General features: G+C 45.4%; 1 protein-coding gene across 1 annotated transcript in view; it reads right to left on the bottom strand.

The window, feature by feature from the left end:
- LOC144170710 (retinol dehydrogenase 14-like) overlaps nt 1-3,833 on the bottom strand; it is a 32,518-nt gene extending 28,685 nt beyond the window's left edge. Inside the window, exons 1-2 of the mRNA XM_077700671.1 lie at nt 3,591-3,833; nt 1,275-1,523 (exon numbers count right to left, since the gene is read on the bottom strand). Of these exons, the coding sequence (XP_077556797.1) occupies nt 1,275-1,509 (235 nt within the window). The 5' untranslated portion in view covers nt 1,510-1,523; nt 3,591-3,833. The remainder of the gene's footprint in view (nt 1-1,274; nt 1,524-3,590) is intronic.
- Between the last annotated feature and the right edge of the window lie 11,512 nt (nt 3,834-15,345).

The following is a 15,345-nucleotide window of genomic DNA, read 5'->3' as shown; positions in this document are numbered from 1 at the left end:
TCGCACAGAAGGGTCGGGTGGATACCATTTCCGTGTTTACGAGTTCGGCGATGCGTGTTCCGAATATCGGGGAATCCCATCGCTGCAAGGGAAATGGCGGCTGCGGCGAGATTACTAACACGGCCAGGTTGTTTCCGGCCAGTACGCGCTGGACAGAACTGAAATGCACTGCAGCCACATGTTGGCTGCTTCGATTACTGTGCGACCTTTCCGCGCTTATCTCTGTCTGAATACGCGCTGTTGCACTTACACCTTTATCGCCCTGAATCCATCTATATACCACTCTGTACGCCGTAATACACACCCGTGCATATAGGCACCGCCGTTTCCTAGCGGAAATTTGCCCTCATTTTTAAAGCGCAGCTCTTTAACGCGTGTCGGTGCGTTTAGCGCTCTTGTCGCCGTCGGCGCAACCGAGAAAGCTGGAGGAGGAGAGTATACGGCAACCGACCACTAACAAAGACCGTAACTATGGTTACGAGAAGAGCGTGCGTGCTGACGGGCGGCTTGTGCCTACCGTAACACGGAGTAGAAAAGGAGTGAAAAAGAACGGAAGAGGGCTGGAGTCCATTCCAGTTTTTGTTGTGGATGCTTTTGGTTTGAAATCGAGTTGAAGCCCTACGTCACCACAGTGAAATGTAGCATTACAGCAACAAAAATATCTAAATAGCTGTGCTGGAAATTCGCATTAGAAAGAGGTGAAATTATCGGGCAGTACGTTTGATGACACAGAAGTCCTTCTACAAATAAGAATAAATTTCATGCCTCCATAGGTTTTACTATGCATAGGCGGCCTAATCAATTGGAAACACATGCCAGCCATGAAGCTTAGCCTTAAGCAACCAAAGTTAGTGCAGGCGAAACTATGCACACTTTTCGTGGCGGTATTGTTTATTTTTATCGATTTCTTAATGTGACGTGTCGCAGAAAATCACACAATTCCCTAAGAGGCCTCGACAACACGCACGCAAACCACACGCAAACGCTTTTACTGGACTGATCCCGGGTCCACGTCGAGGTGACGAGACGGTGTATGCCGTTTCATGTAATGTTGTGTCTGGCCAGTAGACGTCAACGCCATTAAAATTAGAAGCTCGGAAGTGCTTGGAAACTGAATATCCTTTGTTGAATATCATCTGAGCAATTACAAAGGTACGGCAGTTGTTTTTCTTTCATGGCCTCAGCTTGTAAGGCAAAACTGCGTTACCCACTCCCGACAATAAAAAAAGCCCATCAAAGACAAAACTAAAATGTCCGATGTTCGTAAAACTTACCCGAAGTGGCTCCGGTCACAATAACTGTTTTCCCCTCCATGCGTTGCCGGCACTGGCACACACCCTTGGGCTTCACTGCCTGGCTTACGGTGATTAAGGCTATCCTTGTGTACAGCAAAAGCTCGGCCACCACCGTGCGCAACGTATCGGTAACCTTGCGGGCAAACAGAAATACGCTAAAGTCGCCACCTCCATTCGCCATTTGTCCGGCGAAATATCCCGGCGTGTCACTCATGTCGGCGTCAACCCCTGCAGTAGACAGAGATGCAAAGCGCTTGTTTGCTGTCATGAATAACAAAAAATAATTGCAGCCAACCACAGAACAAAATCGAGCAAGTGGGCGGAGACATTTTAGGCAATATAGACATTCACTCGTGAACTTCTAGCATGGTTTCAGTGTCCACTTACTGGTCGAGGTAAGTTAATATAAAACACGAGAGACACTAAATTTCGCCAGACACAAGGCTGGGACAGTTGGTATTCTATCATTATAATACAGCATCACTAGAAAAAAAAACTTTGTTCTTAGGGAAATGGAAGAGATGAGCGCATTTATTTCTCCTTTTTTCTAGTCCAGGTATTTTTCGCGCGCAAGAACAAGTTCTGGACAGATTGCGTTGACACACGTTGCGAAAAGCACAGCGAGAACAAATATTCACCGGTCGGGGTTGATTTCAGTCTTTTTAGGGCATATAATGTTACGATGCTCTTGTTTGCCGCACTCTAGTTTGGAAATGGAGCTCTCAAAGATACGCTACACCGTTCTGCTCTTGATGCACACTGTTAAATACACCATGCCGAAAAACATCACTACTTCGTCAATTAAAAGCTTTGCGATTTTTCTGGATATTATTTTAAGTCATCAAGATTAAAAATTGTTGCTTAGTAGTCACTGTAAAAGACCTACAGTCTCTATACATCAGTGCGATTGTCATGGTTTTGAACGAAGACTACATCTACGCGCACGTGAAACCTGCTTCCAACGGTGGTTCCTGTCCACGAAGCCGAGTCGCTCTTGCACGGATCCATGTGCTGTTGCGACTTAAAGCTAATCGTTCTTTCTTGGTTATTAATTCATTTGGTTTTAACAGCGCCGATGAACACGGCTTAGCCACGTGCTTTATGACTGACGCCAACATGCGAAGACGACATATGAGACCCGTCTCGCGCGCACTTAATCCACTGTCGACACCGGCGGACGGTTACAGGGCCTGACCAGCAATCGTGGGAACCTTAGTAAAACTCCGGCAGTGGCGAGAGACAGGTTATTTTATTAGTTTTGTTCTGGCTTACAGCGGTTACGCCACCGGTGATCTTCAAACCAAGGAGCGCTCACTGTAAAAGCAAGAGAACTCGTTACTACGGTTTCATTTATCCCTCTACACACTTAGAGTGCAAAATCACCACGCAAGCCCTCGGGCATATCTTTCCCAAAACATTTTTCTGCAAACGCATTAGTTAACTATGTTGAGCAAAAATCCGGCATTCATGGTGCGCAAAATGGCCGACAACTCAATGGATAAAAAACAGGACTACGCAACATTTCTCCGGAGATATCGTCTAGTAGAGCTGAATACAAAATCCTGTATATTTTGCGGTGGATGGGATTCTAACAAAGGCCCTCCTTAATGCGAGGTGAGTGCGCAACCGTCGGACCACAAGTGCTCAATGCTTCTCGCTGACTAAATGGAAACCTCGCGAAAGGCTGCCGGCCTTTGACTTCGGAACTGCATCGGAGACATGTGCTCAGTACTACGAAAGAAATGTTAGCATGGTTAAGTAGCAATTAGTTGGACGACAAAGCACGTTCCCAGCAATAACGATTTGTAGGGCTGACAAGGGCGTCTGGTCAAGCCTCTCAGCTGCAGTAACCGGAAGACGAAGGAAGACTCGCAAAGCGAAAAATAGGGATGGTGATAACGAGATAACACATGTTTAAGTCTCTTCACTGTGAGCGAAACGTCATTCCCTTGCATAGAATGTAGGAAACACGTCCCTCCCTGCCTTCGACGCGACCCTTGTGTCAAAAATTTCATCGGTGTGGTGGATACAGTGATGGACTCCGAACCCTCTACAGGAACAGCAGCCGTGGCACATGACGCCGCATATAATAGCAATATATCTCTTCCACTACTGAACTCTTATGCTTTCGCATTCGCTGCACCACGAAGAGTGCTTAGGGGTTCTGGAAGTTTTTTTTCATTGATTTGTGGCTTATCTCAAAAAATAGTCAATACTAAGCAACGCCTCAATATTTTAACTTCACTGCAGATATCGTACCTAAAAAAATATGCAAGAGAACGCAGTTTTACTCACCTGAACTGCAAGGATAAATCCACACTTTTACAGGGGCAGTCTGAATACGTGAGCATCACAAGTCGATTCAGAGCACCACCCCTATACCGCAGCCGGCGTCAGACAGTCAACTGCGCCCATAACGCTTGTCACGTCGACAACTTCAAAATGAAAGTAAACCAGGAAAGGCTTTCGAACGATTTTTTTTCTCTCTCTTTCCCTGTCTATTCAATGTGTGCGGGAAAGGTCTCGGCTCGTGGCGTGACCTTCATAGAGTACGGGACGTTCCGCTTTATCTGCCTCCTCATTTGGAGAGTGTGCGGAGGCACTCAGTCTGTTTTGTTCGAGAGTTGTTCCGCGGTCGCCAGAGAATCTCATCCTTTCTCCCGCTCCAACTGCCGTATTCTTTAAACCCCACCCTCTTTCTCTGTCCTCAGCGGGACGTGATTTGAGCGCTAGCGTTCGTACCATCCTGTACACTTCGCATACACCACTCTGAACACATTCCTTACATCCCGAGGTAGCCACAGTCGGTCATGTCGCCCTGGTCAGCGTGACCATTGTTCTGGCCGAGTGGAAAATAAATGAGGGGAAGGGGGGGGGGGGGAAGGTATGCTGCCGTATAGAAAATGCGGTTGGAGGCAGGTAGCGGAGGCTTTCCGTTTGGTTTTGTGACCTTGCGCAACTATCCTATCACATCAGATCTTCATTATTTGTTACGCCTTTGTGCATAAGGAGGGAATATAATTCGTGGTACGCGAATGTTTGCTTATGTTAGCTTTTTTGACACAGTTCTCGTGAAAGCAAGTGCAGGCACCACAAAAGAGAGGAAATATCACCATCCTTGCACAATGTGGTTGCATCATTTTAACAGCCTGAGCACAATTGTTAAATTAGCGGGAAAAAAGTTTCCTCGCGACTTCATGAGATTAGGGCCACTAAAGGAGGTCCTAATGACTGGAGCCACTACGACTCTTTACCTAGTGGCTCTGCTGGCGACCATATACGTTGCTCCTTCCTGCCACGAACAGAGAGCAGCCGTTTACAGACGCTGAGGAACTAGAGCAAGGCTCCATTCTGACAATAAGTGTCCTGTATATTTACTGCAAATCGTAGGCTGTTGCTTTCTTTTATTCTTAACATGCACAGGTTGCACTGCAAAACATGTACAGTAAAGTTAGAGTTGCTGCAGCAAAAATGTACGCTGATGTTATCCTGCACGCGGAAACTTCATGAAGAAGCAGCTGATGCCTTTACATGATGTTTAGCGTCGAAGGAAACAGTGTAGGAGACTTGTTGGTCTACTCTTGCTGCTGTTGGTATTTTCGTCATGCGTTGTCACCCCTGTCTTGGAACGTTTAAAAAGACGCGGTCAGCAGCCCATTATCCTCCAACGCGAATACGTAAACGTGGACACACGGGTTTCAGTATTTTCGTGCTATAGTGGTATAACAATTGACCTAATTCAATAAAGAACCACAATAAAGCGACCACAGTTCGTTATTATAAATGGGCCACATTAGAATTTTACCTGTACCGATTAAAAACGAGATATTTAACATTTATGTAAATATTTATGCGGACGTGTTTGTTTGTCACCGTATTTAAAATTATCCAGTAAAGGATTGAGTCTGCTCAACCTTCAGGCAAAAAAATGGCCGTGTATCTGCTCCTTTCGTTGCAAATGTCGGCGAAGGACGATAGCCTGTTCGTCAACATTTGCCAAGTGAATGCCTTCCTTCAATTTCCCGCTCACATCTAATGCTGTTCCTCTCCCGTCTCGCTCCTCCCAAGGTAAACACGGTAGAGGTTTGCTCAAGTCAATCTAAATTTACCGCGTTCCACCACTCGATGCCAGCGCTGCCGCACGGCGGAGACGCGCGTGAATCGAGACGCCCTACTTCAACGTTTTTAGAACCACGTTGCCCTACGTGCGTTCCAAGCAGAAAGTGGAACCAATCTAGTGGAAGTTGGAATCTTTTGTAACTGCTGCCGTTCAATTGTTCAATTTTTTAAAATTCCGCCAGAAGCTATAGTGGCGCAGGCGACAGCAGGCGACAGAGTGATTTTTTTTCTCCGCAGTGGATGTAGTATTTTATCTGCTATCGCAAAAATCAAGCATCCATGAATTTTTAAAGGAACACTGCAAATATCACTTATGTACTGATTTAGGCCGCATATTTGTGTAATTATTTGTTCTTGTTCAACAATGTTGATAAGTATGAACATTGCCACCGGACTTAGACGCTCATGATGATGATTGTTGGAATTTTTTTGACGCAAGGCCAGCTAGGGCGAAGAGCGCCAAACACAAGTGATTATCACAGAAAGTTAGGTATTAAAACGTATAAGTCAGACAAGTACTAAAATAAATTAGAGGCGATGAGGATGGCTGGTGTACAGTGTCAGTTTTGATTATGCATGATAGGAAATGAGGTTTAAAAACTTAACACCTGAAAAATACTTAAAAACGCGTTTCGCAGAAACCATGGCATCGTCACCCAAAAACAACGATGGGTGTAATGTAATGTCTTGTCTATAGAATCCTATGAAGTGTTTGTGTCTTGTGTAAAGTGTCTTGCATGTGATGAGGAAGTGAACTACCGATACGCCCTCCCCAGACCGGCTACACACGGGTCTTGGAAACCCAGTGAGGACGTGCGAGTACGTCGCATGTGTGTGGCCTATCCGTAACCTGGCCAAGGCGACTGCAGTGTGTCTGTTGCGTGTGTCCGTAGTGTACGGTCCCAAGTGTGGTTGTATTAAGTGTAACTTGTCTGTCTCTGTATTCCGGTCTGCTTGCCATGTATTGCGAAGGTGCTTTCTGATGTGCTACTTGAGGTCGGTGTAGGGTACTGTTGGTAGGCGAAGTGTATTTGTAATTACAGTAGCGGCAATCTGATCCGCGGTCTCATTACCGCCGATCCCAGAGTGGCCAGGGACCCAACATACAGTCAGTTCAAGGTTTGAGGCATATGCAGAGATAATGGTCTTCAGGATGAGATTGATGACGTAGTTTTTGGATGACTTTGTGGGTGACAATGCTTGTACCACACTCAACGAATCGGTATAAATTACAGACTCAGGGACATTAGGTTCAATTATATGACTTGCAACTAGAAAAATGCATGCGCCTCCGCCGTAAAGATACTGGCCTTTATATTCATAGTTCTACTTGCAGTAAAATTGGAACCGTGCGCAGCACAGGACACGGTGGATGATGATTTTTTGGACGCATCGCTGTAAAATTATGCACAGTCATATTTATTCTGTAAAAACAAGAAGTGCTGCAGAGTTGCGCTTCTTTGAACTCTATTTTTCTCAATTTTTACGAATGGCAAGTCGCATAGCACAGGACGAACTTACCATAAAAGCGTGCTATAGGATGTTTTACAGGTATTTAACCCTTTCAGCCCTGGATTTTTTATTTCAAGCGCTAATTGTTTTTATGCATTTTTTCGTGTAGCTTTGGACATCAGAAGCACAGAAATGAAGCATTACGCTAATAGTGCAAGTATTTATTAATTTATAGGCACGTTAATTAATTAGGTCATTAGGCAATTAAAAATTTTCTTTTTTGTAAAAAAGTTTTTTTTTTTCATTTTTTCGGAAAGCTTATGATACCCTGATCTTACAGACAAAATATAAAGCTGGTAATCCAAGTATTTACAGATTTATAGACATTTTGACGAACCGGATATTCCGTTTCCTTACCCGCGCGGTCGTCATATCCTATGTCCACTGAAGCTTCGTCTTTTTCATATCGTCCAGCCTCGCGAAATCTCAACAATGCTGGTGTCTATCGCAAGAGGCATCCTTGAACAACCCTCAGCCTGAAAACTAGCAGTTTTGGTTTTGTTGTTAAGGCGCTAGAGGATATTATGTGTTGTGTCGTCAAATGACGACGTCAGGGCCGAAAGGGTTAAAAAAGGAGACAGCCAGTTCAGACACCTGCTCTTTGACTCTGAGTGAGAAAAGGGCAGAAATAATAGGGCGATTTAAAAAAATCTGGGATGTGGATGTACATCAAAAACAGGTTTAAAAGAATGGTTATCCATTGATGAAATTTTAAAGGCGTATAGCAAGTCAACATAGGTTCGCTAGTGTGATAAGCACCTTTTGTCACACTCTGCATAAAGGCTCAGGATGGGGCTAGTACTGAATGTGCAACAAAAAAGGCGAAGCCCCAAGTGCAGCACTGGGTCGAGCATTTTGAGTGTTGTTTTTGTTGCTGACCCATAGACCACACTCGCATAGTCCAAACGAGATCCGATTAAACTGGCAAAAACACGCAAAAGAAGTTGCTTATCCGCCCCATAGGATTGGTGTGAGAGGACCTTTAGAATGTCTATCGTTTTGAGGCATTTTTGCTTGAGTTGTTTGATGTGTGGAATGAATGTGAGTTTTTGATCTAAGACTACCCCTAAAAACTTTTGTTCCTTTTTAATATCAGGGTCCACTTGCATCCCGCGTCTCTTTAAAAATACAACGCAGGTACTTTTAGCAGGATTAAGTTTAAACCCATTTTTGTCTACCCAGCAAGTAATTTTGTTAACTTAGACGTTTATATTTGGCTGTGGGTATATAAACCTATTGTGCAGCTTCTGTTTCACTTTGGCCAGCTGGCTGATTCGAGGTACACAGACAGATAGACAGACAGACATACAGACACAGAGACCAAAATTTTCCCGCTCAATTAGCCCAAGAAAGACTATTAATGAGACCCTTAGAGTCACTTGAGGCATCGTCTGCACGCAAGAAATCATTTCCTAAGCCGTGTCTCCTCCAAGTGCAGCAGCTCCGGAGTCGCCCAGACCATTCATAGAGTACCACTTTCTGTTCCAACCCAGGCCTCACCAATAATGCCGCCGCATTTCCCTCCGTGAAACCTTGCTCCCCGACAAATTGAATGTGGTATCCCAGGAATTGTCCCGAAAAAGGCTATGCCTCAGTCAGAAATGCTCCACAGCGTTCTAGACTACATATATAGAGCGCATTCAGCAAGAACATTCATATTCACCGATGGTTCATCAACCATGCAAAGCTCTTCTTCTGGCTTATACATACCACAAAGAGGTGAAATGCTTTCATTTCGTCTGGCGCGACAATCATCTCCGACAGCGACTGAGCTCTATGCTCTGAAGGAGGCACTCGTTTACATCCTGCGCCATGTGCCGCACCAATGGAGCATCTTCACGGACTCCAAGGTAGCTCCGCAAATTCTATCTGGGAGAAGAAGATTTCCCCCCCACCAAATAGCAGCCGGTGATATCTCATACCTTCACCATCTTGCCTGGTCTGCTGGACACAACATTAAATTGCAGTGGATACCTGCACACAGCGGCATCAAAGGTAACCAAAAAGCCGACGAAGCGGCCCGTAAAGGCCTTCTTTACCGGAAATACCACTAGGTGTATTTCCTGAAAACAGAAGCTTCTGCCAAGGCTCACCACTTTGCGGTGACTGAAAGAAGCCGTCTATGGAGTAACTTACAAAATACTCGTTGCTTTTTTCACACTATTGACCCAGAATTGAAGTTGAGAATAGCGAGACAGCTTCCTCGTAACCTGGAAACGTAGCATCGTCAACGGCTGAACAGTGCATACCCAAATAGCTGCCTATTTCGCCTTGGAGCGACGACAAATCCGCACTGGGATAATTGTGCTTGTGTCGAAACAATGGAACACATTTTATTAGAAAGTGCGGACTACATGGAACCGAGATCCCACTACCTTGAAAACATTGAACGTCTAGAACAGAGACCAATTACTCTCAGGATTATTTCAGGACCATGGATTCGTCCCTCGAAGCAGCTCCAAGCTCTACGAAGTTGGTTCTCTTATTTGGAGGAAATTGGTTTAATTTCAAAATTGTAAATTATGTGGCCCAAGCTCAAAACAAAAATAGGCATGTAAGTTCGTTATCGCGCCAAGTACACGGCAGCTTTTTTTCTTTTTCTATCCTGCCCAGTTCTTTGGCCTTTTCTTCCCCCATCTCCAACCCCCAGCAGAGAAGCATGTCGGCGACTGTAAATGCCGGCAAACCTCTCTGCTTTTCCAATAAAGAGCCTTCTCTCTCTCTCTCTCTCTCTCTCTCTCTCTCTCTCTCTCTCTCTCTCTCTCTCTCTCTCTCTCTCTCTCTCTCTCTCTCTCTAAAAGATAAACAGCAGGGGATTCGTATCTCTGGGTTGCTTAGTTTTGTTTGCCGTTGCTTATCCTTCAGCCGCCGCAACGTTACAATGCGGAAAATCCGCAACTCCCGTATTGGTTAAGGTCCTTGTTTATATCGCCTTGTCTGCACGCACGCGTGCATGATTACAGCTGTCAGCAGCGTCATTTCCTTCTGTGCTGTTCCTGCACGCTCGCTCGATTTTTCTGAGAATAACAAATAGCCCTACGTGGTTGTGTCTTGAACCAACGCACGCATTCGGCCTCTCTTTCGAGATTGCCTTTATCTGATTCATGCGAGCAACCACATTGTTTTGCCTCCCTGCGAGTACTTGTGTATTAAAGGCCACTTTTTTCTTCTTCGTGCGATATTTCCCGCGTAAAGAACGGAGATCCATCGACTCTGGTATCAAGCAAGGGTTGGGGGGGAGCTAGTTTGGAACGTAATTCGTGCCGATGAACACATTTATAGTATTCGAAATGAAAGAAAGCAGTGGTATGAAGGACAACGGCTAAAAAATAAAACATAAAGAACTTAACCTCGCTAATAAACGAATAGCTGTTTAGTTTCCTACACCCCTGCAGTTCTTGGCTTCTTTTAGGGCGAAAGCTATATTATGCTACCTCTTTCAAGGTCATCGCGTCACAAATGGCGTGGAAGCTGCGCGTTTTCCTTATCGCTTCGTTCACTCCAAGGCTCGCCGCTGCGGTACAACGTGACTGGGGGAGGGTGAAACGGCTGCTTCACCTGCGCTTGATCGCTCAGCACCGGCTCTGCTGTCTGTGCGTGGGCTTGAGCTCAAGCGAGCCATGACTACGGGACTGCTTAAAGGCTGCTTCACTGGCGCTTGGTCCCTCAGTTTCGCCTTCGATGGCACGACAGCTGGGCTGTCTGCGCATGCGTATCAGCGAAAACGAAAGACTGAATCCAATCATCCAATAGATATAGCTAGACGGTAGGCTGCGAAGTCTCGAGCAAAGGTGAATTTCCTCAACACACTGCATGCATAGACTTCGCTAATGCTAGTTATAACTAGATTTCGAAGAATTAAACATGAGCCTTTTTTTTTTAATTTTGACTTCTACAACTAGAGTATAGTTTTGGCGGTAACTGATGGGGCAGAAACTACTTCTGGTCTTGCAAGACACTTCGAAACAAAACTTGGATCAACTCAAAGGGCCATGGGAACGAGGATGGTAAAGGTAACAGCTAGAGCTAGGAAACAAAGGTCATCCGTATTGGGGAGAAAACTCGGGTGGTAGGCATCCCAGCTCAAATGACAAGGAAAAAGTGAGCCGGGCATACGAAAATACTGTTTCTGCAGGGGAATGGTTTACGAAAGGCGGTGTGACAAGCTGGAGAAAATAGAAAACTCCGTGGGGAGGCGAGATAAAGTGCAGAGTCAACGAATGGATTCTGGTGACTCGGGATAAGGTTGGTGTTACTCTATGGGAGAAGCCTTAGCTTTTGAGTGCACATAAAAAAGCCTGACGATGATGGCGATATATTACTGCTGGAATCACTACCGCCCCTCCAACTCCACCTCTGGAAGGGAGGGGGGGGAGGTAGTGATTCCAGCAGTCATGTTCATCCACATCATCAACCCCCCCCCCCCACTTCTGTAAGGACGGAACGGGGAAAATCTGCATGAAGTGCTCAAGAGCGCTCAATGATTTGTGGTACGCACGCAATGTAGCCAAGAAGTGCCGGTTCAACTCAGTTGAAGCAAAAACTCCCCGAACTTCTGTTTAGCTAGTACAAATACCGTTTTTCGGGTTGAAATTATTTTGACCTCCGAAGCTGCACGTGTACTGGGGGGCACGATGTGAGGAATAAGCAACGATCAACTTCCACCACCTTGAAATTTTGAGGTCCAGCTGAAATCTCCAAACCATTTTTATTTTTCGCCTCGATCGGAACACTTTGAGGTCGCCGGCAATCGAGCCGGCGACCTCAACCGGCGCACAATGTTCTGGTTACCTGCCACTGCAGTGGGTTCCTATTCAGTTTTTTTTATGCTTTAGTCTATCTTCGGCTGCCTAAACGCGAAAATTTTGGTATGCCTGTCAGTTGATGTAGCCACCCGGCCAGACTGAAAGAATGCTTGAGCACGAAGAATATTTAGACAGAACTAGAGCCACAAGATAAGCTTAGTGGCAGCTGCTGGAATGGTTCATGCATGTCCACGTTTTTCAAAAAAAAAGCTCAAAGTAAACAAAATGGAATTATGCAACTATGAGTACCAGCATGCACGTTGGATTGCTTTATACCAGGGGTGGGCAACCTTTGGTGGTGGAGGGCCGAGTTGCATGTGAAGGCCGGGCGACAAATCGAGAAGGTGGGGGGGGGGGAGGTACAGGAGGAGACCTTTGCAGGCAAAAAGAAAAAAAATCAATGAATTGGGACTCCCCATCCCACCCTGGGTGTGGATGTCCAGCAATCCTATTGTAGTCCACTATAAATGGTGGTGGAAGAAGGTAGGAATTGTTTCTTGTCTTGGTGGGTTAACTTTATCGCATCATCTAGGCTAGTGTCACTACATTAAGCACAGCTGTTGGTCAAGTTGGTGCATTAAGATTGAGAAATAGAGAGCGACTTCGACAATGACACAAAGGAAGAACGACGATGCAACTGTTCACTTGCAACTAACATTTATTTGAAATATCGTCTCGTATTTATGCGGGTATTATAACTGGGAGCATGCGCACTGAAATAAACTATGTAGAAAGCACAAAAAGGTGAGGGCCACAATAAATGCGACGTTTCCAAAGCTTCAAACTCAGTGGCACGCAACGCTGACGCAGTTGTCCTCTTTTTTCTTAACCCTTTCAGGCCTGGATTTTTTTATTTCAAGCGAAAATTGTTTTGCTGCATGTTTTTGTATACCTTTGAATCTCAGAAGCATAAAAATGAAAAATTACGCTAATAGTGCAAGTATTTATTTATTTAGAGGCCTGACAATTAATTAAGTCATTAGGCAATCAAAATGTTTCTTTCTTGTACAAGCTAGAGCGGGAATGCTTCCCCCCAGCTCATCCTACACTCAGCAAATTTCAATCCGTGGCTTGGCGACTTTTGCAAACAAACTCGTACCCCAACCCGGTAGCGTACAGCCACTGCTACCCCGGGCAATATTCTGAAAGGTGTCACCGGTGTAAGCAGAGGGCAGACCTTGCACACCTGCTGTGGGCCTGTCCACAAGGCGTCAACGTTAGGTCGCAAAATCGCTAGTGGGGAGCAATGGGAGGCCGTATTGCTCAGCTCGGACCCAACGGAAAGTCTGGGCCATTCAGCTGGCCGAAAACGCTGCCAGAGGCCAAGTGCTCTTGTCCGACGTCTAGGATAACTGGCTGTCACGCAATAAGGTTATCTCTCTCTCTCTCTCTCTCTCTCTCTCTCTCTCTCTCTCTCTCTCTCTCTCTCTCTCTCTCTCTCTCTCTGTAAAAAAGCATTTTTTTCTTTTTTCTGCAAAATCAATGACATCTGGATATTACAGAAAAAATATGAAGCTGGTAATCCAAGTATTTACAAATTTACAGCCATTTTGACAAACCGGAATTTCGGTTTTTTCCCTCGCCCTGTCGTCCCGCCCTGCATCCACTGAAGCTTCTTCTGTTTCATATTCTTCAGCCGTGTGGAAACTCAACAATGGGGATGTCTCTCGCAAGAGACACCACTGAACAACACTCGCACAGAAAACTAGCAGTTTTAGTTTTGTTTTTGAGGCGCTAGAGGATACTATGTGTTGTGTCGTCAAATGACGACGCCAGGGCCGAAAGGGCTAATATGAAGCGCTTCCAAGAGCTCCCTCGCTACTGTACTATCACTCCTGCCGAGAATTCGAATCTGCTCAAAGAAAGGTCTGCATTTTTCCAAAGAACTGACAGGCCTGCAATCGCAATGTGCGAGTAAATGCGGGCGGGTATTACTGTTAAGCGAAGAAGTGTGCTCGCGTGCCCGGTCATTCACACATCTGCCTGTCTGGCCGATATAGGCCTCCCCGAGTAAAAGCGGTATCTCATATACTACCCCTACGCCACAGGGCACAAAGCGCTTGGCATGCTTTTTTTCGCACTGTTTTTGTTTGAGCCTGCCAGAATTTTGCGCACACAGGCGGCCAAGTTTTTATGCAGCGAAAACCACAACCGGAACTTTGTACCTTTCTGCTACCTTTTTCAGGTTGTGCGTAACTCTATGTATATAGGGTAGACAACAGGCTTCGCCTAAGGCTGTTCTGCTGCCTTCGCACCTACTTTGCCTTTGGCTTTCCGCAGCAAGGCTTCGGCAACACCCACCAAGACATAGCTCGGTTAACCGACCGACAGAAGTCTCTTGAGCAGAGAGTCAAACCTCTCGCGAACAGCATGTACGCGGGACTTCAGTGCGAACTCTTCTGGAGACGCTATGGCCCTTTTGACAGTCGCTGAATGGGAAGATGAATATGGCAGAAGCTGTTTGCGGGCACCCGGGTGATAGATCCAACAAACGTGGTCGGACTAAAACTTAAAATTAATGTCTAAAAACTGCAGGATGTCATGACTTGGAACCTCATGAGTAAATGCGAGACCCTTCCCATGCCGGCTAAAATTATCTAAAATTACTTTTGAGGTTTCAGGGTAGTTAGGAGAACACTGTTTTCTTAAAATAACTAAAAAATCGTCGACATATTTAAAAACACGCAGAACAACCTCCTTGTCAAAGCTTAAAAGCAAGTCCCGATTGACACTGAAAAGAAAAATATTGCACAAGACCGGCGCAACACAGGACCCGATACAAATTCCTTGTTTTTGCTCGCGTACATGCGTCGTTCGAAAGAAAGAAATGTTGAATCCCGGTAAAACTCTAGTAAACGGATAAAACAGTCCACAGACATACCACATGAATTCTGGAAATAGACCACACCGTTCACGACAATGCATTGCCAAAAAGAAGCAAACAGTTCCGAGTGCGGCACATAATAAAACAAATTCCCAACGGAAAAAGCAAACCCCATCGAGGTGCCATATTTTATATAATTTATAACCTCAATTGAACTCTTAGTGATAAACGGGTCGTTGATGACAAGGCTACCAAGATGCTTGCGTAAAAATCGGCTTAAATGCGACTGCCAAGTTGCGCGCTCGCAAACAATACACCGAAAAGGCATCTTATCCTTATGCGTTTTAGCTGTGAAAAGCACTCTGAAGCAATTGCTCTTGGAACTGGAAATGGTTTTTGCTAAACGGGGCATCTCAAATTACCGACATAATTCCGCAGCTTCTGCTTTTACTTTTTGGGCACTTGCCTTCATGAGTTTGAAGATCTTTTCTACCGCTTGCCCTGCCTTATCATTAAATACACTGGGAGGAATCGCAAAAAACTCACCCTCCTTTCCACTAGAACGTGAGCACAGCTCTTCCCTTAACCCGCGCATTGCGAGGATAGTAGGCCTGTCAGTTCTTTGGAAAAATGCAAACCTTTCTTTGAGCAGATTCGAATTCTCGACAGGAGTGCTAGTACTAATGTGATAAATGGAAATACGAACAATGGAGCGCGTGGCTTTCAGTACAGTCAGGCTCAATTTGAAGGTTATCGCGGAAGCACCGACCAAGGAAGACCAGAGAGCCGT

Source organism: Haemaphysalis longicornis, unplaced genomic scaffold (genome assembly GCF_048455015.1).
Source record: "Haemaphysalis longicornis isolate Haplotype H1 unplaced genomic scaffold, Haemaphysalis longicornis Haplotype H1 scaffold_2, whole genome shotgun sequence".
NCBI lineage: Eukaryota > Metazoa > Arthropoda > Arachnida > Ixodida > Ixodidae > Haemaphysalis > Haemaphysalis longicornis.
Note: the sequence above shows the minus strand (reverse complement) of the source record. Positions and strands in the feature narration are given on the sequence as shown.